Genomic DNA, 27,838 nt, shown 5'->3' with positions numbered 1-27,838 from the left:
ACAAGTAAAAATGAAGGTCCAGTTGCTATTGCTGTTATATTATTATTACTATTATTTTATAATAATAATTATTATCATTAAACTGATCTTCAAATGACATGGTTTTTGCTACCATTTTTCTTAACGTGGTCTAACTTGTCAACATTTCCTAATGTAAGAGGGATTATGGGAACCCCTGATCAATTTGATGAGTCCTTTTAGAACTTGAATAAATTACTGGATATAGATCTTTGGCTAAAAGATCATCATTCATGGAGGTATACATGTACTCTGGCACATTGCTAAGAAGATACAGGGAGTTCATCTGATTGGTTTTCTGTGACTGGGATTATTTGGCAACTGAGAGGGAAAATGGACTATAGTCAGAAGAGCTATCCCTCCATGATATATAAAACTGAGATGAGATGCCAGTCTCCAATGTTCTCCCTTCTTTAGACTTCCAGACAAGAATGCAGCATGGTATATGCAGGAAGGAATAGGAGGGCAGAAAAAGTAATCTATCCATTTTGATCTAAGATAAGCTATAATAGTGATTCATAGAAGCCCACGATAAGTCCAAAAGAGGAGTTCTAGAACCTTCTATTCTGGATCAACTTCTGCTTTTCTCTTTCTTTTTCTGAACATAGAGACTAATATTCCTGAGGATAGATTGTTACAGCTAAGATTCAGAGGTAGCTGGAACATTGATGGAATTCCTGCATCTACTAAAGTCACCAAGGACTTGTGATCTGTATCAGTTAGGAAAGTACCCACACAAGTGAAATCACAGATCCTTGGTGTAATGAAGTAAGTCTTTCTCAAAATTAATGCCAATATTCTGTTTTTGTGATTTTGGACATGAATTTATGGTCAATCTCATTTTGGGCAGTGTAGAATATTTGTAGTGGATCAGAACAATTGGACATTTTAGTAAATCTTTCTGGGTTTTGGCATTCTGTGATAGCATTTTGACTCAGAAATTTGATGCTAAAATATTTTCTGTTTAAGTTGTGTGAGTGATGAGGATCCAGGAGCAGGTCATGCTATGACAGTCTCATCTGACACCCTTGATAAAGTAAAATTAAATATAAAGGACCTAGGTCTAGCCTCTTTCACAAAGATTCATATCTCTTCTATATTTTAAGAACTATTATCATACACTGATACTCTGTCCAAGGTAAAATGATTTCATGAAACTGAAATAAATGAGGACCAGGTTGAGAATGGTAATTTAAAGTAAAATTAAAAATCCACCCATAATCAATACGTGAAACTAATTTAAAGGTAACAACATAAATATGCCAATCGATTCATTCTAGATTTCTGAAATCTGACATTTAAAAATTGCATTAAAAAGCTATGTATTCTATGTTTTAAAAAAATCTGTTGGTTAGGTCTATTAAAATGATTATTAGCTGTTACCAACAATATTTTTGTATTTCAATATGGGTCTCCTGTAGAATCAGCACAGTATAGTGGATAGAAGAGGTCTTAAAGCCAGGAAAACCTGCGTTCAAGACCTGCGTTCAAGACATACTGGCTATATGACTCTGAGCAAATCACTTAATCTCTCAGTCCTCTAGGCAACTTTCTAAGTTGCAGAGAAGATGATGGATGACATGCATTCATCTAGAGGAAGTTTGAGAAGTTCTTTAGATTTATGAAATAATAGGTCTTCCATTATAGAACTCCTATTACCTAAGGGAGAAGGCAACTAATGATGTAAAAAAAAAAAAGCCAACTGATAAAAATCTAGCATTTCAAATAAAGGCAACCAGGGGAAAAGGGAAAGTTATTTAGTTTAAGGAGAAAGATGAGGACAATAATGTTTAAAAAATAGAAGAAACAAAGTCAGACCCTCATTGCATTTTGTCATAAAACTTTTAGTTTAGTTAACCAGGATTTTTAATCATTCCACTAAACAATACTCACCTTTTCCTCCTCAGATATTTAACATTCAATATCATTTACAGGAAAAAGCTTGAGACTTGAGTTTTGTTTTCTGACTCACAGATCATACCTACTTAACAAATTCTGGTATAGCCTTATGGGTTTAGTATCTCATAAAAGTCTGAAGCTAAAGGCATCATATTATACTCCAGACTAGTTAGAAAGGAAAATCAATCTTGAATGAAAGGGATTTCCCTTTCAAGTGATTGAGTCAGAGCTGGAAGGAACCTTAGAGGTCATCTAGTCAAACGCGTACCTAAGCAGGAATCCCCCAGACAAAATTTTAAACATGTAAAGACCTCATATGATGGAAAACTCACTATTAATCAAGACCACTCATCCCACTTCAGGACACCATTAGGAAGTTGTCCCTTATATTTATACAATAGAATACAAGCAAGATCAAGAACTGATTTTATTACCTTGCATATAGCAGGAATTAAATTATCTGCTGAACTTTATCTGTTAAATTGTAGTTGAGACTGAATTGGCCAAAGCACTTATTTATTTGTTTATTAATTATATTGTTTATTATCTGATTGACTTTAATAATTATTTTAAAATATGATCTTAAAATATTGCTAATAGTGAGACAATTTTACAAAGTTATACGTTAATGTAATAGCTACTAGATCAATTATATTATGCAATTGTCAGTAGCTGTTAGTTTATTTTCCAAATTGTGTTGTTTTGATGTCTTACCTGAAATAGCAGGATTGACATGTTTATCAGCCTTTCCAGCAGATGCTTTTTTAGCCATATTCTGATCTATGAATTAATAGGGCTATTAATATTACCAGTAACAGATAATTTGTAAATGGAAATATAAGTTAAAAGGAAAAGAAGCCATACTAAACTTTAACGAATTAACATAAAACAAGAAAAATAAAAACAATTCTTCTTAGATAATAAATCCAAAAACAGATACACTATGATGTGAGGAAAGAAGTAATATTTCCCCCTTCTGTTTGAGTTATAAAGTCCATATAGATATGGACTTTATTTTATTTATTATTTATTTATATATAATATATTATTTATTTATTATTTTTTAAATAAAAATCCATACTGTTTATATAACTAAAGCTAATAATAAGTATGTGCAAAGAATTCATGTAACTCTAAGGATTGAGTATCATAGGCTTATAGGACTTAGAGTTAGAAGGAAACTTAAAGACTATAGGAAAATAAATTTAGAAATGGCAGAATCCTTAGACATCACCTTTCATTCTACAGATAAGGAAACTGAGGCTCAAAAGAGGTTATGTGATTTGCCCACAGGAACATAGAATAGTATAGAGAAGAACTGGAACTTGAATTTAGGTCATCTGACTGTAAATCAAATTCTCTTGCCAATATCTCATATAATCTCCATTTTGGATCCCTTTGGCTACTATGGATTTCAGGTCAGAGCCTAAAAATTTCAAAAAACCTATATGTAATATCTTTTAAATCCATATTACAAAAGCACAGCCTAAATATCATAAAACAATAAAAAAGTGGTAATAATGAGTTCTTTTAAGTTTCCCCTTGAGTAGGAGGAAAAGGGGCCTCTGTTTCATTTGATAGGTCAGGCAGCTAAATTGTAGCTGTCAGCTTCCTAGAATAGCAAAGCTCTTTTCACATGAAAATGAAGTAGATGGAACAAAAATTTGAAGTTCTACATGACTTAATCTCTTTATGCAACAGAATTTAAAGTGACTTATGTCATATGATTTTGGAATAAATATATTTTTGTGTTTAGTTTTTATTTAATTTTCCTAGTTTAAAAGAGGCATATGAGTATAATTGGTATAAATTTCTTCTATTTTCATGTCATAGAACTGTGATTTCATTAGTTTAGATACTGCCTACATTAATACAGATGAAAACTTCCCTATTCATTGTGTTAAATATTCATTAAGTATTGGTTATTTAATGAATTGGTATGATCAGAAAACCCCAAGAAATTCATTAGTGGGTTGCTAATTTCCTAATGATGAGCCTCTCCAAACTTGATCTAGTCTTTGGACAATGGACATATATAGCTAAGCCTTTTCTCAAAGCCTTTGTAGCTTAGTAGAATCTGGTAAAGCATTTCTTCTGCTGGTATAATATTAGAGTGTCCTGGACTATTTGCAATATATACTGAGCAATAGGAGGAAGATTTAGAAGAAGAAATATTTCTTGGTCTAGTTTTGGGACATTTTATCTTATTTTGCTATATCATTTGATTTAGATGACAGTGCTTCTGCTGCAAGTAGCATGGAAGTGACTGATCGAATTGCTTCTCTGGAGCAGCGGGTCCAGATATCTGTATTCGATCAGGAAAAAAAGTAAGAAAAAGTTTCTGCTAAGTAAGAACCTTCCCTTTCTTCCTAATTTGTACTAACATATAGCAGTTAAATAAGAATATTCAACCTCCACTCAGAGAATAATAGAATTATAGAGTTGGAAAAGACCCCAGAAATCATCTAGGACAGTCTTTACCTGAAACACGAATTGCATCTATAACATTCTTTAACAATTTGTCATCTAGTCTCTACTTAAATGCCTCCAGTGAAGGGGAGCTGACTACTTTATAAGATGGTTCATTCTACTCTTGGAAACCACTGAGATATCACCATCATTCACTATATTTTTTACAGTACTGTCAATATACTATTGACTACTATAATATTTTTACATTTTGTCTAATTTACTTCCTTTTTGTGCAAAGATAAAAAGTCATTAATGTTAAAATATTTTAAAATAATTTTGCATAGAAATATTCTTTTTTAAATGAAAACTTGCTCATAACTCAAAGAAATATCTGGGCAATTTCCTCAAACAACCATCCTAGAACTAACATTTTATGCTAATTCTTAAATTAATCTAAAAGAGAAGCTGTTGAGCAAAGACATATAAGCATCTGAATCCAAGTGAATATGTGGTATGCAAAGCAGCAATGATAGTAACAAGAGCATTTAAAACAGCCCAAGTTGTACATAACTTTATAATTTGAAAGGGCAAGTTAAAAAACTTAAAAGAGGGGCAGCCAGGTAGCACAGCAAGTAAGAGCACCGGCTCCAGTGTTGAGAAGACCTGGAGATCGAATCCCGGGCTCGGACACTTAGCACCCACCCAGAAACACCTGGCCGTGTAACCTTGAGCAAGTTACTTAACCCGCGAGTAAGAGCACCTGCTCCAGTGTTGGGATGACCTGGAGATCGAATCCCGGGCTCAGACACTCAGCACCACACCCAGAAATAACTAGCCGTGTAACCTTGAGCAAGTTACTTAACCCCGATTGCTTAAAAAAAATAAAAAAAAAAAACTTAAAAGAATTATTCAAATTTTAGAAATCTGCCTTGTGTATCTAGAAATAATTACCTTGAAAGAGTTAATTTACTGTTAATTTCTACAGATGTGTAAAAATGAAGTTAATCCTTTTAATAAAACTTCAACCTCACTCCAAAAAATATGCTATACACACATTTTATGTGAAATAATTTATTAAATATTTATAATTATTTGCTTGCCTAAATTTTAGAAGTTCTTAGCCATAAATTATCGGTGAGCTAATATTCACTTTTCCCCCTCTGTGGAAAGTACACTAGGCAGTGTTTCTGGCAAAATTCTTGCAATGCATAAAATTTAAAGTGGATCTCATGGTAGTAAGGACAGATCTCTTATTAAAATCTTATTTTCAAATTTTTCTGCAAGAGTCCAATAGAAATCATTTAAGCACAAAATGTCATTTCTTATATATTATATTCTAGGAGACTCAAGGGTGCAAAAAATAGTTACCAAAAATGATTGAAAACTTGCAGAACTGCAGGATGCCTTATTAGGTATATGTGGTGGGAAGGAAAGAAAAGGGTTCAAAGATTTTTAAAAAATCCTTAAACCCTAGGAAATAACTTTGTATAGCTTACAAACTATACAGGGAGACAACTTATATACAAATGAAATAACCTGAGAACAGTTGCAGAGTACCAAGAGAAAGACAAGCAGTTACAATATAAAATGAGTACATAAAGTGCTCAATGTACATACCACAGTAAGGGAATGATTAATGAAAAAGGAAGTGAATTCAGAGTCAGATCAACTTTGTTTTGAGTCCAGCTCTAGGGTATGTGCCTATGGGCAAGTTACCTCTCTAAGTCTCAGTTTCCCCATCTGTGAAGCGAAGTTAGTAATTCTTGCACAAACAACTTCACAGGATTATTTTAAGGTAAGTGCTTCTGTGAAAGTTAAAACATGTTTACTATTATCATCCCCAGAATTGGTAGACATTAATCAGGAAGATTTACTGGAGGTGGTAAAGTTTGAGCTCCTCTTTCAAGAGGACAAGACAATACTCCCCGAAGAGACAGGCCTATTTATGACATCTTTATCACCATGAAGGGTATATATAATAGCTAGAATTCACTTTAAACCTAAACAAAATCATGCTGTATTTTGTATGGTCATTGGGGACTTTTAAAGAGGTTTTCATACACACACATATTGCGCTTGACATTTTAATGATTTGCTAATTTAAAAGCATAGTCTATTCAAAATACAGGAAGAGTCCATACAAACTAGTCACATCACCATGCATACACCTGAAATGTTTACCTTTGGTAGGTCCTTTTCTGTTCAACATGGCCTGTTGCTCTTCAGTAATATTCAAGCGTCGGACTACATCGGCCAGAGCTGACTTGAGCAGCTGTATGTCATCTTCCTGCATCTGGACCCGCTGCTCCAGAGAAGCAATTCGATCAGTCACTTCCATGCTACTTGCAGCAGAAGCACTGTCATCTAAATCAAATGATATAGCAAAATAAGATAAAATGTCCCAAAACTAGACCAAGAAATATTTCTTCTACTAAATCTTCCTCCTATTGCTCAGTATATATTGCAAATAGTCCAGGACACTCTAATATTATACCAGCAGAACAAATGCTTTACCAGATCCCACTAAGCTACAAAGGCTTTGAGAAAAAGCTTAGCTATGTATGTCCATTGTCTAAAGACTAGATCAAGTTTGGAGAGGCTCATCATTAGGAAATTAGCAACCTACTAATGAATTGCTTGGGGTTTTCTGATCATACCAACTCATTAAATAATCACTATTTAATGAATGTTTAACACACTGAATAGGGAAGTTTTCATCTGTATTGATGTAGGCAGTACCTAAACTAATGAAATCACAGTTCTATGACATGAAAATAGAAGAAATTTATACTAATTATACTCATATGCCTCTTTTAAACTAGGAAAATTAAGTAAAAACTAAACACAAAATATATTTATTCTAAAACCATATGACATTAGTCACTTTAACTTCTGTTGCATGAAGAGATTAAGTCACGTAGAACTTCAATTTTTTATTCCACTTCATTTTCACACTTGCTTCGTTATTGCCATTGAGTTATTTCCCATTCATGATACTGTAAATGAACACTGAAATAGGAATCAGAAAAGCTAGATGTTATTATTCTATTACTAATTATTCTATCACTAGAATTCCAATTACTAGAATGCTAATTTTACTATTATTAGATTTTTAGTGCAAGGTATTTAATTTCTCTGAACATCAGTATTCTCATCTATAAAACAGGGATAGTTATTCCTATTGTTCCTGGTTCACATAGATATTATAATGATCAAAGAAGAAAATGGACATAAAGTATGTTGTAAACTATAAAGTATAACATATAAGTTACTGGGCTATTGATGAATATTCTTAAGGATCAAATTAGATTTGTGAAAGGACCTTGGAAACTATAAAATATTATAGGATGTAAAGGGTTATCATAAGACTCAGCCTTAAAATTAGAGGCAATCTAGCCTAATCCTGTTATTCTACAGTTTAGGAAAATGAGACCTAGAGAGGTGAAATGGCTTATCCATCCACAATCATGGAGCCAGATCCGTTGACTTCAAATCTATTGTACTTTCCACTATCCCCTACTGTTAATATTTTCTTCCCAATAGGATAGGTGACTCAGTGGATAGAGCTCGGGGTCTGCAGTCAGTAAAACCTGAATTCAAATCTGGTCTCAGACACTAGCTGTGTGACCCTGGGCAAGTCACTTAATCTCTGTTTTCCTCAGTTTCCTCAACTAGAGATAATAACAGCCCCTACTTCCTCGTGTTGTTGATTAAATGAAATAATATTTGTAAAGTTCTTAGCACAGTGTCTGGCACATAGTAGGTACTGTATAAATGCATATTCCCATCCCCTTTCCTCTAGGGTTAGGGTTTGGGCCACCTAATTCCAGAGCATCACAGAATTACAGAATTTTAGAGTTAAATGGAACCCTAAAAATAATTTCTTCTAACCTCCAACATAGGCGATAATTACACATTCCATAGAGTTTCAAGAATTAACATATAATATTGGTATGACCTCTAATATTTTTTTTTCTTTTTGGAGGGCAGTTGGGGTTAAGCGACTTGCCCAAGGTCACACAGCTAGTTTTTGTGTTGTGTCTGAGGCCAGATTTGAACTCAGGTCCCCCTGACTCCAGGGAGGGTGCTCTATTCACTGTGCCACCTACTCGCCCCTTATGATCTCTAATAATTTAAAGGGCAAGTCAATTAAAGGAAGATAGGGGAGATACTTAAGAACAAGATTTTGGAAATGTAGTTATTATAGAGTCTGATGAGAAATCAAACTTACTACTTTGGCCAACTAGATAAATTACTCCTCACTCAACTCAAGTTTTAAAAGAACACATACAAGAGATGGAAGAAAGGGCAGATGACTAAGGAAGAATACAAAAGAGTAATAAAACCTTGTCTTTTATACTACATGCCCTCTATATTTGGAATGCCACCCTTCATCTCTCAAAATTCCCAATTTCCTTCAAGGCTCAATTCAAGTGCCACCTTTTGTATGTGGGCTTTCCTTATCTCCTTTTCCACCCCAGTGTGAATGATTTCCCCACAAAATCACCCTGTATTTATTTTGTATATACCTAGATATGTACACATTTCCTCACCCAAGTAGGGTGGGGAATTTATTCCCTTTGAAGGAATAAATTGTTTTTGCTTTTGTCTCTGTATTCCCAGCACCTAGCACAGAGTATATAGCATAACAGGTGCTTAATAAATGCTTTTGGTTTATTAAATCTTGCAATACTGCCACTAGGCATATACTTCAAAAGAGATCAAAGACAGAGGGTAAAGAAGAATTTGATAAAGTAAATAATTGCAATATAAATGAAAAAAATGAAAAAAGTAAAGGACTTTAAAAAGTGGGTACCTATCAATTGAGGAATGAAGGAATTGTGGTGTATGAATACAACTAAGTGCAAGATGACCCAAAAGTCTCTGTGCAATTTTAAGCATTAAGAGCTTAATGGATTCTCAAAAAGCTATAATTTTAATATTGAAATAATAATAATACTGTCAGGTAGGATAACATAATGGATTCAGAGAAACCTTAGAAAATTTATGTGAAATAATGCAGAATAAAATGAGTAGAATAAAGAGAAGAATTTACTGGAAGAACTCAATCATGTAAAGGAAAATAACTTTAAAAGACTACAGAATCAATGGTGTAACTCACAATGATGAATTGTGCCACCTACCTCTTTCCTAGAGAGGCAGTGGGCTAGAAGCACAGAATGAGACATTTCTAGACATGGTCAATATGCTGACTTTGAATTGGGGGGGGGGAGAGATAGAGAGAGAGAGACAGAGAGAGAGACAGAGAGAGAAAGAGAGAGACAGAGAGAGAGAGAGAGACAGAGAGAGACAGAGACAGAGAGAGACAGAAACAGAGAGACAGAGAGAGACAGAGAGAGAGAGAGACAGAGAGAGAGACAGAGAGATAGAGAGAGAGAGAGACAGAGAGAGAGACAGACAGAGAGACAGAGAGAGAGATAGAGACAGAGAGAGAGAGAGAGAGAGAGAGAGAGAGCGCTAGCTTCATTACAATATGGATTCCTTGAGAACAGAGACTATTTTACTTTTGTCTTTGTATTCTTAATGCTCAACACAATGCCTGGTACATATTAAGTACTTAATAAATGCTTGCTGGTTTACTGATTGGTTGATATAAGGGTAGGCTTCATGGTAGGAATGTGGTGAGGAGGGTGAGTTAAAAGGTAGTGGAGAGAAATAAAAAAGAGAAATAAAAGAGTATCAATAAAACATTTAAAATATTCAAAAGAAAAAAATTCATAAGGGGACACAAATAGGGCAATTCTGTTATCACTGTGTTAAATTTAATGTATACTTTAAAAAAAAGTATGTAACAGAAGTTCATGATTTCTTATACATTCCTCTTTTTTGTTCCTCATATATTGAAATGTTCAAGTTCGTTAGCTTCTTAATAATAATGATATTTATAGTATATATACTCAAATATATGTGTGTACATACAAACATATAAATATATATTATATATACACATATATGTAAAGAACAGTGTCAGGAACACTAAAGTCTAACATGATCTAAGGCTTGTGATAAATACTAGAAACAACAGAAAGAAATTATTTAAGCTATGTAGGGGACAAAAGGAAGATGAAGGGATAGGCTCCCTGCTTAGCATGTGTGGGAAGATAACAATGACAAAACAACTTCACTCATTTATTTTCTTCTTTTTTTCCCTCAATGGAAACAAGTGAAAAATATAAAGCTAAAGTATTTAAGACTTGAAACTCAAGCTAAGCAAAAAGATAATGAGAAATACCTAGTTGCCCTTAATGAATTCAGGTCATCTAGCCCAAGGAAACAGGATTAGATGGTACCAAAAATAAAAAAACAAAAAAGTATTGCAGATGTGATTACAGAATAGCTGCTAGGATTTTAAAAAATCCATTGGAAACTAGAGATGACCAAAAGCAGCTGAAGGTAGGCAAATGTCCCAATTTCAAAAAGAGAAAGAAAGTGATTATTTCAAAATATAGGCCAGTAAGTTAACTGAAATTACTTCATTTCCAGATAAATTTCTTAAATAGATTATTAAATATTTTTTAAACATTAAAAAGGGCCTGACATCCTTTAAAATACATATGATACATCCTTTATGATACATATTTCATTAAGTACAGCACACCAACCTCATTTCCTATTTTGACTAGGTTAGTAAAATAGGAGCTTGCCATAGTCATAAAATATATGGACTTCATCAAAAACCATTTAACAAAAATCCTTCATGATTTTTTCTTTTGCAAATTCAATGAAGACATACAGATCAGATAACAGTTCTGTTGGGTGGATTAAGAGCTGACCTGACTAAGCAGGCCCAAAATGTAAAGATGTATCTTACTATATCCTAATGTATCCAGTATCCTCCTAGATGTCATCCAAGAATGTTTTGGGGGCTCTGTTTTTTACCCTTTTCTGCTTAATATATTTATCGGTTAGTTGGATGAAGGCATTGATTCTCTATTAAATCTTAGATAACAAGAAGATAGAGATGGGAATAGTTAAAACACAGTATTCAATGAATATTTATGACCAATGTAGGAATTTGTTTTCCTTGACTGTCATATTTGTCACAAGAGTTTTCATTATAATTGTTCACTGAGAACACAAAAAAGCAAGAAAATGCCTTATAATTAAAAAAATTAATTAAATGCAAATTTAAAAAATTATTAAGTACCTATTATGTATAAGGTAGAGGTAGCTAAGTGGTTCAGCAGATAAGAGTATTGGGCCTGGAACTAGGAAGACCTGAGTTCAAATCCTTCCTCAGACACTCAATAGCTATGTGACCCTTGATATTACCCTGTTTGCCTTAATCCACTAGAGAAGGCAATGGTAAACCACTCCAATATCTTTGCCAAGAAAATCACATACAGGGTCACGAAGAATTGGATATGATGGAATGACTGAACAACAACATGTATAGATACTGTGGATGAAAACATTGGACTGCAAAGTTTTTTCAATAAGTCATAATGATGGGTTAATGTGAACAAGACAGAATTGGTGGTATGGTAAATAGTGTTTTCGACTTAGAATAAAAAAGACCAGTAAGATGGGGATTATAATAGCACCTACTTCACAATGTTGTTGTGAGGATCAGATGAGATAATATACTAAATAAAGGCTAGCTATTATTATAACTGAACAGAGATAAAGATCCAAAAATCAGTTCCATAAGCAGAAGAAAGGAGATATGTGGCTGTTTATGTGAAAGTAAATCATGGGGTCTAGCAATAAAAAAGGCAATTTAATGTCATATCATTAATAAAAATATAGTGCACAGAATGAGGAAAGTGATAATCCATATATACTCTGTTCTGATCACTACACATCTTGTGACTAGGTTTAGACACTATATTTTAGAAGAGAAACCAATAAACTATAACAAGTCCAAAGGATGGTGACAAAAATAGTTGAGTATTAAAAAAAAACCTTACCATACAAGGAAGGAAGTAGAGATGTGCAACCTAAAAAAAAAAGTCTTATGTGAAGATGATGACTGACTTCAAATATGTGGAAGGCAGTCTTGTGGATGAAGAATTACACTTTTATTCTGCTTGGTTCCATGGGGAAGAACAAGAAAGAATAAGCAGAATCTATAAGAAAGAAGACTTTGGCTTATTATAAGGAAGAATTCAGCTGGAAGCTTCCTAAAAATTAGAATAGCCCAAATAGCTCTCTTTGGCTGAAATCAATTAAATGAGATTATTTTGAATTCTAATTTTGCATTCCACAGGACCTTGCTTATATCAAGTATTTAATAAATATTTGTTAAATTAATAGACTCCTAGAGTGGGTAGTGATTTTCAGATACAAATATAAATTTACTGTGAAAATAAAGGCTCTATCACATAACATCTCTCAATTAGCCACATCAATGGCATCCAACCAGGCAGTCCAACACACATATATTAAGGGTTATTAAAAGCTAATAACAAAAATTGCCAAGAATGTATAAGAGGAAATAGACATTCTCTATGGGACCTGTCTTTCTAAACTAAATGATTTAACTAAATATTAAAATATTATATGCCATAAAATATATAAGGTAGATATGAATTCTTTCTTATGAAAATGTAGAATCTAAAATAGTAACTTCACTTGGACATCAATCAGCTAGGGACACTTCAGTTCTCTTGCCAACTCTTGGTTGGGTATATTCCACTAAAATTTTAACATTTTACAAAATAAAAAAGAACCTAACACTTTTAAAATTACCAGAATGGGGCATTCTCACTGTCTTTCCTGCATACTCTTTCCTATTATGTCCAGATAGTGAAAATCACACTTTATCATAGTGTGGGCAAGATGAACTGAACCAGGAAGAAGTGATACTTTCTCTACTTTTATCCTGTGGCACCAAGGAATAAACCTGGGGTTTGTTCTCTTTTGTTTGTCTCCTGTTTCAGGTATCTCCAGGTATCTTTCAGGTATCAGGCAATCTCCAACAAACACAAAAGTTTGAAATGGCATTTAATGTCCTCCAGGATTTTGTTCCTTCCACCTTTTCATATTTAATTATTTCACATTATATAACCACAGTGACCTTGGAGCCAGGATTCCAGGCATGATACTATACTGCCTAACACTAATATAACAAATTCTTACCTTTCTCCTCAAGTTCAGACTTGCCAGTGGAGTGTAAGCTCTGGTTGGTTCCACCAAACTGGCAAGGTTTTAAGTTTGGACCTTACAACAGACTCTGTTTTCTATTTAAGGCAAGGCTCATAAGCATAAGGTTAGGCAATGGATGAAGTTGCAGGGGGGGTTGTTCTGATACAGTGACACATAAATTATTTTTATTTATGTATTTTATTTATTATTAGTTACCCAGCTTCACCTTGAAAATTCCCAGTGGCAGGGAAATTACTACCCACTCTAGTATTCTTATTAATATAAAAACATTTATTAAGTACTTGATATAAGGCAAGGTCTTGTGTAAGATGGAATTAGAATTCAAAATAATTTATGGCTTTTTTCCACAAAAGCAGCTAAGATGCACAATGGATAAAGTTTGGGGCTTTAAGTCAGGAAGACCTCAGACACTTAATATATGTGTGACCCCAGGCAAGTCACTTGATCCCTGCCTACCTCAATTTATTCATCTGTAAGATAGGGTAATAATATCATCTATCTTGCCAGGTTTGATCAAATGATCAAAATATATTTTGATCAAAATATCAAAAAATATTTGTAAAACACTTTGTACAGTTCCTGGCAGGTAGTTTAAGTATTTAATAAATCAATTCTTCCTGCCCTCCTCCCTTCTTTCCTTTCTCCCTTCCCTTCCTTCTTTCTTTTCTTCCACAAAGGCCCAATGGCAGCAAAGTGGCAGAAAAAGAAACAAAGGGTGCTAAAAATCTTATAGTATTTAGACTATCTTCAAATATTAATTTAACTGTTCACACTTGTCCCATTACCAATGAACTGGAAAAACTACAAGAGGAACTAATACACATCTATAAATGAAACCTAATAAACGGAACAAGATAAACTCAATAAGAGACATAATCAAGACCTTTATGTCTAGAAACCAATGCAGGATGGTTATGCACCAAGAAGGAATGCTACAGTTGTACATATTATATATTTAAAGAAACGGAAGGTCTCTAGCACATTGGTTAGGCCTTCTATAGAAAATTTAAGAAAAGAGGCAATGATTGGCCATGATGGAAGAAAAGGTAAAAATGAGATTCACTGATGTGGATTCAGTGTTTATACAGGCAAGAGAAGTGTTATGAGTGGAAGAAACTTACGGAAATACTTTTAAGGAAATATAACAGAGTTCAAGTATTAGTTTATATTTCTGTCATTTTTATATGGGAACTATTACAGTTGTCATTGGTTTCAGCTTATTGCCAGATGATGTATTTATAAACTTCTAAGTATAAGTCAACAGTAGTATTTACAAAGAGATGTTCCTAAAATAAGTACTCATTTGAAGATAGCTGTTTAAAGAATCTCTCAACAAGCTGATATGATATATATCATATAATATAACAGAGATAATAATAATGATGACCCAGACATAACATTAAATTATAAAAAAATTAATAATAGTGCTTTTAATAAATGTTTCCATACTAAATACTCAACCATCAAGTTATATGGAATGAAAGACTTTGAAAATAGATAGGCCTATAAGTAGAAATAGGATGAAGTACATATTATCTCCATTGTCCTGTCTGCTACTGGAGTTGTCCTGAAGATGCCTTCAGTGAACCTAGAGAAGATGAATTTAAGTCCCAAAGCTTTCATTCAATTACAAAAAGGCAGTTAATTTATTCACCTTGACAACAGTCCACAATAAGCTAAATAAGCACTAAATAAAAGAATAATAAAAGGATACTGCTTTGTTCCAGGACCATTTTTACCTGAACTCAATTAAAAAAAAAAGAATGAGAGGAATGATAAAGGAAAATTGATCTTAAGTTTCACTAGGGGAAAAAAAACCCACACTATTTTTGTATGAAGTTCTGTTGAGCTAATTTCTATTTAAAACAATTTTATTACTCTGCATGATGGTTTGGTTTTGTTAGTCTCTATTCCCTTCTACAAGAGACTGACTTTTTTAAAGGTCAGAATAAAAGTTCCAAAACTATTATTTGGACCTTTTTAAATAAAATACTCATAGACTATTACATCTCCAAGAGAAATTACCAAAAAAATCCCTCATATTTAAGCTACAGCTTACTAAAGCATATTAAAATCCTATTCTAATGTCTTATCATAGTACACAGGTGACCTGGGGTTCTCAGACTAGTGCCATTTGGAGCACTGCTTAAGTTCAGGCAGGTCTTACAAAGGTGGAAAGGCTTTGACTACAGGTCCAGTAAAAGACAATACACCTATCATGTAAAGACCAGTCTGGTTAAAGTTTGGAGAGGTTCATCATAAAGTTGGTCACCAATTGATCTGAGACAGGGGTGGAGCCACACAGCCTCACAAATGCTGTCTCCTGGAGCAGATGGAGGCTGTGATTTCTATTCTATTACCACTAGAAAGAGTAGCCTTACTAATGAAATTATGGATCCTTAAAATATTGGATGGATCCTTATTGATCCTTAAAATATTTAAGGTAGAAAACTTTATGATGTGAATTTAGAGGTCTGTTTATGTAAGTGAACATAGTTTAAGAACTAAAAGATGTATCTTGTGTGTGTCTTTCAGGATTAAAGTATATAGGAAAGAAACAGAGCTATTATCTTATCTACAAAACCTATCTACAAGGTCTAACTCTGCTCCTTTTTTAGGTATTGTACAATAAACTTCTTTCATCCTTCTTAAATAGGACTGAGTAGGCATTTTGAAAAAAAATTTAAAAAATTTTTTAAAATCAAAGAAAGCAGTTATTATTACAAAAGTTACTTATTCATAGGCAAGATAAAGTGCCAGACAATTCTTAGTTTGGAAAAAGAAATGATAAATAAGGATAACAGTTCAAATTTATATAAGTCTTTCATATGCAGTATATCCTTTGATCCTTACAACACTGGGAAGTAGGTTGTTATTTACCCCATTTTATAGATAAGGAATCTGAGACTCAAAGAGTCTTGTCACGACTTGTCATATACCTAGTACATGCTCAGGTTTGGATTTGAAACTGAATCTGATTACTGACATGGGGCTCTTTCCACTCCCCTGTATTGTTAATTATCCAATTCAATTTCAATCGAAGTCCTGACTTCCTAGCTTGTTTTAGCTTTGTTTTTTTTTTACAAAAAAGATGCATTTGAACAAATGAAAACATTTCTGATAAAGAAGAAGGTAGGCGGGGCAGCCAGGTGGTGCAGTGAAGAGAGCACTGGCCCTGGAGTCTGGAGGACCTGAGTTCAAATCCGGCCTCAGACACAACACAAAAACTAGCCGTGTGACCTTGGGCAAGTCACTTCACCTCAATTGCCTTCCAAAAAAAAAGCAAACAAAACAAAAATACCCTCCTTTGGGGGTGGCCAGGTGGCTCAGCAAGTAAGAGCACTGGCCCCAATGTCGGGATGACCTGGGGATCAAATACGGGCTCAGATACTTAGCGCCACACCCAGAAATAACTGGCCGTGTAACCTTGAGCAAGTTACTTAACCCCAATTGCTTAAAAAAATTAATAAAAGAAGGTAGGCTTTCATCTAACAGCCATGGGAGCAATTTTGACATTCTCTAAAATTTTCCTTAAACCTTCCTCTGCAACATGTCAGAGCAATTTCTGTAATTATTCTGCCACCTACCAAGTATGTGACCCTCCTCAAAACAAATTCAGAACCCATTTTTCATCAGCAAAAACTGCCTGAGTAAGCAATAGAGTATAGTTTGAATGCAACAGAGGTTCAGATTGTTTCCAAAGGTAGTTTTTCTAGTTATAATTTCAGAGTAAATTGACAAAAATAGCCTATGGTAGACTGGGCAATGAACCAATATAATATGACTCCAATAGTTTACCACTCATATTAACTTGGTAAATATCTGCTTTCCTCTATGTAAACCACATCTCCAAACATTTTTAAATACTTGACCTCTATGACTGACACAATCCTCAATATATGAAAAAAGAAAAGTGTTCAAAGTATATTTACATATTATTGGCTTTTAATGATATTCACATAAGAATTGCAAACTCAAGGACCTGTTTCTTCAATTTCTTGGAAATGCACTTACTTGAAAAGGGATATTGTAGTTGTACCATTTTCTAATGATTTTATTCTAGCTTCTTGTTCCATGCAACACCATTAAAAGCTAAATTTAAACACATGCTTCATACTCAGATCTGTAATCTCATAAAGTCAGAAATTCTCTGTAACAATGCAGATTGTGATCCATACATGCCAGCCCATTCTGTGCAACTGTTATCCAAGTTATCCCCAAAGTGCGCCATGAGGGTGGGGTGGAGGGGGAAAATCTACTCAACATATTATACTGGAAGTACTCTTCACTTTTTGCTGATATCACAAGAGTATCCCTGGGGCATTCTGGCTGTCCACCTATCATCCCTTGCTCTTGCCATGTGACCAACCAGATAGAAATTCTTCCTATCATACAATTTCTCCATGATACCTTTTACTCCATGCTTCTTCATTGTTCCTCACTGGATATATGTTACAGATTGCTTATATCTCCTCTGTGCCCTTAGTTCTTTGGAGGCAATGGTACTTTGCATCTTATTGCCATATAGCAAGACTGGAAAAATATAACCATTAAAAAGATGAGCCTCTGCTTTCATGGAAGATATAAGACTAGAAAAAAGACTAATTCTGATGATAGACTTGACAATAAAATGTAACCAATAGAGAAAAATGTAAACCTGAATAGCTGAATCTGCCAAATTAATTTGCCATTTAAGAAGCAAACTTAAAAATTTTCACTATTTTGGAAGAAAATCTGTCTAAAATATAATATAGATATCACTAACTTTTTGAAATAGAGAAAAAGAACAATAAAAATAATTTAATCTTTACTCAAAGACTCAAGATAATTTTAAATATTAATTGCTTAATGATGGTATAAAAGAGTGATGCTATTAAGACCTCAGAAGTAGGTAAGAAAGGGTGAGATATGGAGGGCTATTTGCTTGTACTCTTCTGTCATCCTAATCACTTCTAGTTTTTCAGCTTCAAACAAACTAAAATGTAATTGGAAAATGTTTAATAAAGCAAATAAAAATATAACATAGATAATGTTAATTTGTGGTTTTCCAAGTCACTATGTGACCCACAGAGATCCATTTCTATTTCCGTTTGACACCACAGACTTAGGAGATAGTGAGACCACTGAGTATAAATGATTTTTTAAAATTTCGCTCAAGACAGATGTAGAAGATAGCTAGTAGGACAGAGGGATCTAGTGAGAATTTTCTTTTAAAGAATGCAAGAGACACGGGCATGTTTGTAGTCAGCAGAGAAGGAACTAGAAGATGGGGGAAACACTAAAGGTTAGAGAGAGTAGGAATGACAGATGGGGCAATCTGCTAGAGAAGATAGGAGTGGATGGGACTGAGGAGGCATAGAGGAGGGTTAGCTTTGTCAAGAACGGCAACGTTTTCTGAGATTCAAGTTAAATATGAAATGGTGGGAGATCTCATGGGGAAAGTACTAGTAGAGGCAGGAGGGGATGAGGCCTCTTGTAGAAAGTGGGATTTTAGCTGAGTCTTGAAGGAAGCCAAAAAGTCAGGAGGCAGAGATGAGGAGAGAGAGGCTTCCAGGAACTGAAGAGACTTGAGACAGAAAGACCAAACAGAAAGTTACTGGAATAGTCCAAGAATGAAACATTTAAGGCCTATACTGTAGTGGTGGTTGTGTAAGTGGAGAGAAGGTAACATGTAAAAAAATGCTGTGAAGGATGGAAGCCACAAAACTTAGCAATAGATGTGATATTCGTGAGAGTAAAGAAGAGAGTATGACACTTAGTTTGCATGCCTGAATGATGGTGGTGGTACCCAGACAGAAAGAGGAAATTTCAGAGGAGATGACAGTTTGGGAGGGAAGATAATGAGTTCAGTTTTGCTTATTATGAGTTTAAGGGTTTAAGGATGTTTATGGGACATCCAATTTGAGATGCTGAATAGGAAGCTATGATAGGAGACTAGATGGAAGCGAGGTTAAATAAAGAGATCTGAGAATAATCTGCACGCAGATGATTATTGAACTGGTGAGTATTGTTGAGATCATTAAGCAAGCCATCTCATAGGGAGAAAAACCATAGATAGGGGGAAGGTAGAGATAACAAGTTCTTGTTTGGATATGCTACTTTAGAGATGAAAAAGGTACATCTAGGAGGAGGTGAAGAATGGTTAATAATATAGGTTAAGCATTTAGGAGACAGATTAGTGCCAGATATTTAGATTTGGGAGTCATCTGTGATAAGACTTTTCATTAAACCAGAAGAGTTATATAGAGAAAAGAGAACTCAGGATGATGACAAGAAAAACTCACAGTAAGCAAATGGAAAATATATTATAATTATAATCCAACAAAGGAAACTGAAAAAGAGAGATCAGATAGACAGAAGAAAAGCTGGGAGAGAGGAACAAATGTCACAAAAGCCAAAGGAGGACAATATCAAGGAAGAGCTGAAGAGAAATCAAGGAGGCTAAACTAAGAGATTATTGCTCAGATACAGTGGTACTCAAATTTATTTAATTTAAATTTACAATACAAACCCAAAAATCACAGTTAAAGGCAGTTTGGCATAAGAGAAAATACAGGAGACAAAGTCAAGACCTGGGTTCTAGTACTGGATCAGTCAATACCTAATTAAGTGACTATCCACAAGTTAATGAATTTTGATGAATAGAGTTTCTTTTTTCTATAAAATAGAAATAATCTTACTTTTCCTTTTCAGAATTATTCCCACTAACAAAAGAAAAATGTAGGTGTTCTGAAAGTTACAAGGTATCATACAAATATTGTTATTAATATTATTAATACTTTTAATTTTCAGTCAAATTTTGGTTTATAGATGTTCTTTATGGCAGATTTTACCCAAAATTATTTGGTTTAATATAGTTTTCCAAAAGGGAGAGTTTGCCATGGAAACTGGTGGTTCATGTGTCTAAATTCACAACATATTTTGAAGCTGAAAAGATAGCAGAAGGAGTAGGTAAAAATGTCTCTTAGATATATGTGTTACATTGTAATACCAATTAAATTACTTACTTCACAAGAATTTCTGCATACTTGTCCTTCTCAAATTTATGTCTTTAAGAAATGACACTTTTGGGATAGCTAGGTGATGCAGTAGACAGAGCACTTGGCCCTGGAGTCAGGAGAACATGAATTCAAATATAACATCAGACACTTGACATTTACTAGCTGTGTGGCCCTAGACAAGTCTCTTAACCCCTGAATTACACACACACACACACACACACACACACACGAAGTAATTATACTTTCTCCCTAAATCATAACACACTAATTTTGGGAGCTTCTATGCAGCAAATATATTACAACATTATCACAATGACTTTTTAAAAATCCTAATAAACATAAACATATCCTAATATTACTGATTAGTGAGGGAAGCTAGGTTATATAAACATATAAAATACCAATTTCATTTACTAAATTAAAAAAAATCCTACACCTCTCCTACCTATCATATAAAATTGGTCTATGTGATATCCAGGGAGATATTGTGAATGACCATGACAATTTAGCTATGCTGATATTTATTCATCACATTTAAAGAAAACAAGAAGTCATTTTTAAAATACTAATAGTCCAATGATTTTTAATCAATAAAATACAGAAAAATAATTTTGTCACTATAATAATTTAATGCACAGAAGTGGCCTCATATATGTATGTGTATATATATACATTATGAATGTATATATAAATATGTATATATATACACATATTACTTATAGAAAGTGTAACAACAGAAAAACATAGTATTAGAGAACTACAGAATGCCAATGCAGAAGGGAACCTTATAATATAGAATGTTAAAGCTTGAGGAAATCTCAGATATTATCCAGTCCAATCTGTATCTGAAGCACATTAAACACATGTTTTCATAATTCAAGCCTACTGCAAAGCAAAAACATATGGCCTTGATTAAAATATTAATGTACTAAAAAGGGAGAAAGGATAAACACATCCACATAGAATCCTTAAATCAGTGTTTCCCAAAATAATCGTGACACTTAACACTTTGGTACTATTAATATATTGCTAGAGCCCATAAAGTGTTAGTCCCAGGGAGTCCAGGGGAATAGGATAAAATAGAGTCAGACAAGCTTTGGAGCATATAGAAAAAATTAATCCCATTTTCAAACCAAAATGTTATTGCACATAATGGAATTTCACATCATATCGCTAGTATAGAATACTTCTCACAGGAAGCCTATTTACACCTAAAGGAATACTAGGATTCCACAGAGTTCAGGTTAAGATAACTTCAAAATCTTTATAATTAGCAACTATTATGTGTAAATGACTGTAATAAGGAAGAGTATTGCTGTCATACTGTAATATATAGTAATTTTATTTATATGGCAATTTTCAACAAATTAGTGAGTCACCATTAATTGGACATGAACTATATTCTTCCTCTCTCCAAATACCAGTGATGAGTCATGTTCAATCATCCTTATCTCATGTTCTTTCCTAGTTATCAGGCAGCTTGGTGGTATAGTAGATAGAGTTCAAGACCTGGGGCTAGGAAGATGAGTTCAAATCCATCCTTAACTATTTACTAGTTGTGTCACCCTGGACAAGTCCTTTAGCTTATCTGCCTCAGTTTCCTCCTCTGTAAAATGGGGACAATAACAGCACAATACCTAGCACATAGTAAGGACTTATTAACTGCATTTCTTTCCTTCTTTCCTTCACCATTTGGAAAAAGGACATGTATTTCTAAGATAACTGTGGAATTTCTGGTGCAGTCTTGGGCCCCAGGACTGAGGATTTTCCTTTATTCACAGCTAAGTGGACCATCTGCCAAATGATCGACAACCTTGGCCCACTGTGCTCTGTATTTTTAAGCCAATCAAGCCAGGTGATCCAGACTCTAACTCAATCCCTTACTGAATCAGTCCCTATGGTTCTCCATTTTATTTAGGATAAAACATAAACTCCTTTGTTTAGGTTTTTAAGCCCTTTACAACTTGACCCAATCTCTCCAGACTCACTACTCCCCCCTGCACTCTGAGATCAAGACAAATTGGCTTTCTCTCTGTTCCTTACACCTGACAATCGGTCTCTTAGCTCTGTATCTTTGCTGTTGGCCACCTTGCATGTTTGAATGTACTCCCTTCTCAACTCCACAGTACAGAAGCTCTCTTTCCATTCAAAATTCAACACAAGGATCACCTCTTACATGAAGCCTTTCCTGATAAACCTACCTGCTAGTGCCCCTCCTCCCAAAGTAGTTTGCATTTATTCTCTTCTTATATATACATATATATGTATATCCTGTTTTCTCCATTATAGTAATGTACATATACTAATCTATATGTAGTAATATATAGTATATATACTAAATATACTTTATTGTGTATATACATACATACACACATATATCCACAATAGGTACTTTAATAAATGTTTATTTATAGATTGATTGGTTATAACTGTCAACTGTTAACTAAAGAAAAATGTAACTACAAAGTTAAATAAGACTGAGACCAGCAGGACTTAGAAGAGTATTATTTATACAAAACATAAATAATCTATTTGACTACCTAAAATAACTATTTTGTAATATATGTAGTCAACCTGTCTTTGCTGCTATACACTACTTACAATGAACTCTAACTCTTGAAAGGTATTCAGATCTTGAGGATTTGGGTAAAACTCAAAACAGTTTTATCTCCAAGTTTCCCAGGACTGGGGCACCTCACCCTTTAGAAGTAGATGCAGTTAGACAAGACATTGTCCAAGGAAATGAATGCAACAAATATACTGGGGGTTGTTTGTTTTTTGTTTTCTTTTTTAAAAGTTGGAGACAGATAATTATATTACTTTTAAATTGATCAATGATAACTTACAACTATAACATTAATTTTCTAAGGAAGGTTTCTGTAACTAGTAAATTTTGAATCAGGCAGCTGATCAAATTAACAATTATAAGGGTTTCATTTTTTTTAGCTTTTGTTTCCCATAGAGCTGAATAGCTCTTTATTATCTAGTGAATAAAGGAAAAAGCCCCATTATTCAGTTTTCTTCAGTCAGATGCCATCCTGATTTCTGGCCTTAGCTCATACTAATTTCAATCACATATTCTGAACTCTAATCATATTGAATTACTTGTTCCTTTTCCATGTTCTGGACTTTCCCACTGCAATAGCTTTAAAGGCTCATGCCATTTATTTCATATAGAATGCCCTTACTGTTGGATTTCCATACAGCTTTCAAAACGTAGCTAAACTGCTACTTTTTTATAAGTCATACCCGAGATGATCTCTCCTTGCTCAGATCTAGCATGTCACTTCAACTCTCTTATTCACTGATCCCCGTCTAAGTATTTGGGTATGTGTCATATTGTTTTACTATGCTGTTAGCTGTAAGAGGACTAAGACTATCCTATTTATCTCTGTATTTCCACGTAATGTAGAACTGGCTTTCATAACATAAAACAAAACATTCAGTTCACATAAATTCAATTGAATTTGCCTCAAATCACTGCCTTAAAATGGAAAATAATTTATTCTGAACAACTAGTATTATCTACAAGAATTTTTAGTCATCATCTTGGTTATCTTTTATGTTATTGGCACTATATAAACAATGAACTTTGAATCAGAAAGGTGTGATCTTGGGTCCTGGTTCTTATACCTGCTAGTCATATGACCTTTGTCAAGTCACTTAACTATTTTAAGCCTCGCTTTGCCCACTAGTAAAATGGGGAATAGTAATTTCACTACCTACATCACAATGTTCTTATGAGTAAAACATTTTGCAAACATTAAAGCTCCAAAGAAGTCAATGTAATTTTGATCAAACTTAGAAAAAGCATCATTTTCCTACAATAAGTAAAAATAATTCAATTATAAATTTAAACTCTTTGAGTTTTTGTTTTAAAAACAATGCTTAGGCAATAAATATGCCCATCCTAATGCCATCTTCCCTGACATACCTAATCAACATTGAAATATTTTCTTACAACATTTTTTTTTCCTACATCAGAGGGCAGCTGTGAGGACCAAGTTAGCTAATTAATATAGAGTACTTCGTAATTCTAAAATGCTTGTATAAATCCAACACCCAAAAAGAATGGTTGATAGTTGGACACAAGGTATATAAACTATAAGAAAGCAGTGTTTTGTTATTGTGCCAACTATAGGGTAATGCTGAACTCAAATTCTGAATGGAATAGCTGAATAGAGATTCTGACTTTCGAAGACAAGATGTAACAGAAAGCATTTTTATGTATTTATAACTCCGATGTGAAATTTAATATACACTTTGATCCCCATCATAATATTAAGAACAGTATAATAAGAAAAGGAGAGATTGGGAGAGAAACAAATTAACTTCCCATTGGTTGTTCATCTGCTGAGATATCAAATTCCAAATACTCATTCATTACATGATTAAAATTTGAAACAAGCCCCCTAGGAATTATCAGGGAGATGTGGGGAATTTAAGATAAAATGACTGAGGAAGCTTCTAAGCATTTTCATTTATTAAGTAATTAATGCCAATTGCCTAACAAATCAGGACTAGGCTCCTTCCACAACTTAGGACTGGTCCCTGAATGGGAGACATAGACTTTTGTACCTTTAAAACAATTACTCAGGGGCGGCTAGGTAGCACAGTGAATAGAGCACCGGCCCTGGAGTCAGGAGGACCTGAGTTCAAATCCAGCCTCAGACACTTGACACACTTACTAGCCATGTGACTTTGGGCAAGTCACTTAACCCCAATTGCCCTCTAAAAAAAAAGCAAAAAAAAATCAATTACTCAAATAAGACCAATTAATTGAAAAGAAAACAATTAACTTGGAGACAGTATAAGGTAATTTGACTTCTAATTTGTCCATCTGCACTGCCTATCTAAAGATATATGTACCAATGGATCAAATCAACAAGCCTTCATTAAACATTTATCATGTGCTACCTACCGAACCAACAAAACAGACGTCTATCCAACTTTAGGTCATTATCTGCCCAATAGTATTCTTCATCCACTCTTTTTTTCTGTATGAGTTGTCAAACCAGTCTCAAGTGCCTGTGAATCATATTTAAAAAGCTCTGCAAAGTTCCACAGTTTGGTGGAATCAGTACAATGTCATCTACAAACAAGAATACCTAGAAGATATCGCCATCTATACAATACACAGATTTCTTTTCTAAATAGATTTCTTATGGAAGACTTCACATAACAGGGGCAAATACCTTTAGCAAACATGCCAACATGTTTTATTACCATTGCTTGATATTAATGAGAGAATTTAACTAACTTCTCACATATATTAATGAAATTTGCATGAAAGGTACCTTGATGGAGGAGAGTTTCAAGGCTGCATTTTGTTCTAGCAAATCAAATACCTTTTTAAAAAATTAATATTGCCATCAGAGATTTTTCCAAATTTTCATTCTCTTTATCTTTTTTTGGAAATCTTAAATCTCGATGCCCTCAAAATTTTGTTTCCTCCAAAACAAATGCCCTCTATGCATACCTGATATAGTTTTAGCTGCTCTTTCCATCTTTGTTTTCTTTACTGCCACTTCTACTTGCTCAAATAGTAAATTAGAAAAGCGTGATGTTAAGAGTCTAAATATGGTATCTTTATATTTGGAGAAAATACCCTGCTATAGCAATGATGACAAACCATCTTCTACTTTTTTTCCTCTATACTTCCCTCCTTTCAATTTTATCTTTAAATTATCTTGGGATGATCTTGCTTAATTGGATTTCATATCAAACTTCCTAAAAATTCATTTTTTCTTCCATCACCTCTCACTGTCTTCTGAAGTAATGGGATGATAGATTTAGAACTGGAAAGTAAATTAGAGATTTAGTTCAACTTCATGATTTTATAGATACAGAAACTGAGTCCTCCAAAAGTTAAATGATTTGCCCTAGGACATGGGAGTAGATGTATTGCTCATAATCCTCCATTTTACTCCTCCACAAAAATTTACCATTGAGTTTATATTCAAACTAATGTTGCCAATAACTCTTTGTTTAGCACAAAGATCAAGTGTTTCTATTGAATGAAACAGTTCTTGATACCATGCTATGGCAACCTCATCATAGTGGCTGCTTCATAAGAGTTAAACTTTTTTTTTTTTTTAACAAATTCTGATAGGCTACATTAGTCTATTATGTCATCCATTTTTTACTGTCAATGGATCATTTAAATAGGTCAGTTTGAAACTATTTTAATTTTATGGTATATATTCTCATCATTTTCCTTTTTTCTAATTTGGTTATTTATTTCCATTTTTCCTCTAACGAATCAAAGATTTGACTGTGTACAACTGATTTTGGAAATGACTTCCATATTAGTAACTTGCCATTTCTTCTATACTATAATACACATTTCCTTTTTGTACTATAATTTAGGGCTCATGATATCTAGCACTTTGTAATTCTCTTCTTGAAGACAGTATTATTCACAACATAAAGGCATAAAAGCTTCTACGTAGTCTACAAACCTAGATCTAGCCACTCGTTTCTTGATTCTGAGCCACATTTTTTCACTATTCTCTCTTCTATTCCCTTTTCCTGTAACAATATGAAGCATTTATCAAGTTCTTCATAGATTTTTAGATAAGATGACATTTTCTAAGATAGATATTAGCAATTAATATATAATTATTTTCATGATGGTCTTGGTATGCTCATTAGCATTAAAAGGTAAGATGACCAAATGTTCTATGAAATGATGTTACTTTGGATATGTAATAAAATCATCTTTCCCAATTCCTTTATTTGCCTTTCTAAGGAAAGCCTGTGAGATACTTTTCCTAGCTGCAAATTTCTTATATTTTCCAGTTTCATTTATAAGGAGAATATCCATATTGATATGATTTAGTTCCTCCAGCAGTATGGTGGTTTTTGGTTGTTGAACAAGGATCTTACATTTAAATTACCATAAGTTAAATTATTGTCTAGAGATGATTTAAAATCACTATGAGTCTTTAAAGTTTTGCAAAATTTATTTTTTTAATTAACAAAAATCTATTTTTTCCTTTGTCACCCTTCCCCCCCATAACAATTATGCATAGACAAGCAAAGCAAATTCCACCATTGGCCATGTCCCCCCAAAAATAAGCACCCTGATTCCTTCACCTCTGTCTGGAAATGAGTAGAATATTTCATCAGGCCTCTGGATCAGGGACATCAAAACACATAACATGAAAGCTGCATAAAGTCTACAACACTCTCAAGTGCAGCCCAAATCAAATTAAAATACAATTGAGAAATATTTAACAAAATAAGTAAAAATATAATAAAATATATATAATTGTAATGTGTGATTTTCTAAGTCAATGTGTGCTCACAGGGATCTTTGTGTACTATTTAGTAGCCTATTTCTCTTTGAGCTGGAGACCACTACTGAGGAATACTGG

At 33.7% G+C, this 27,838-nt stretch overlaps 1 protein-coding gene across 5 annotated transcripts in view; it reads right to left on the bottom strand.

The window, feature by feature from the left end:
• Nucleotides 1-27,838, bottom strand: part of LOC138173633 (echinoderm microtubule-associated protein-like 1) — a 316,387-nt gene that overhangs the window by 164,266 nt on the left and 124,283 nt on the right. For 4 of the 5 annotated variants that reach the window (XM_069103676.1, XM_069103677.1, XM_069103674.1 and 1 more), the window contains exon 2: nt 6,511-6,693. In XM_069103676.1, coding sequence (XP_068959777.1) covers nt 6,511-6,693 — 183 coding nt within the window. Of the gene's footprint in view, nt 1-2,631; nt 2,698-6,510; nt 6,694-27,838 lie in introns of all 5 variants that reach the window. The other variant, XM_069103678.1, reaches the window with a different exon arrangement.

This window comes from Petaurus breviceps, unplaced genomic scaffold, assembly GCF_028583685.1.
Source record: "Petaurus breviceps papuanus isolate PSGF00001 unplaced genomic scaffold, PetGlider_PUasm1.0 63, whole genome shotgun sequence".
Lineage (NCBI taxonomy): Eukaryota > Metazoa > Chordata > Mammalia > Diprotodontia > Petauridae > Petaurus > Petaurus breviceps.
This window is presented reverse-complemented; position numbering and strand designations above follow the sequence as displayed.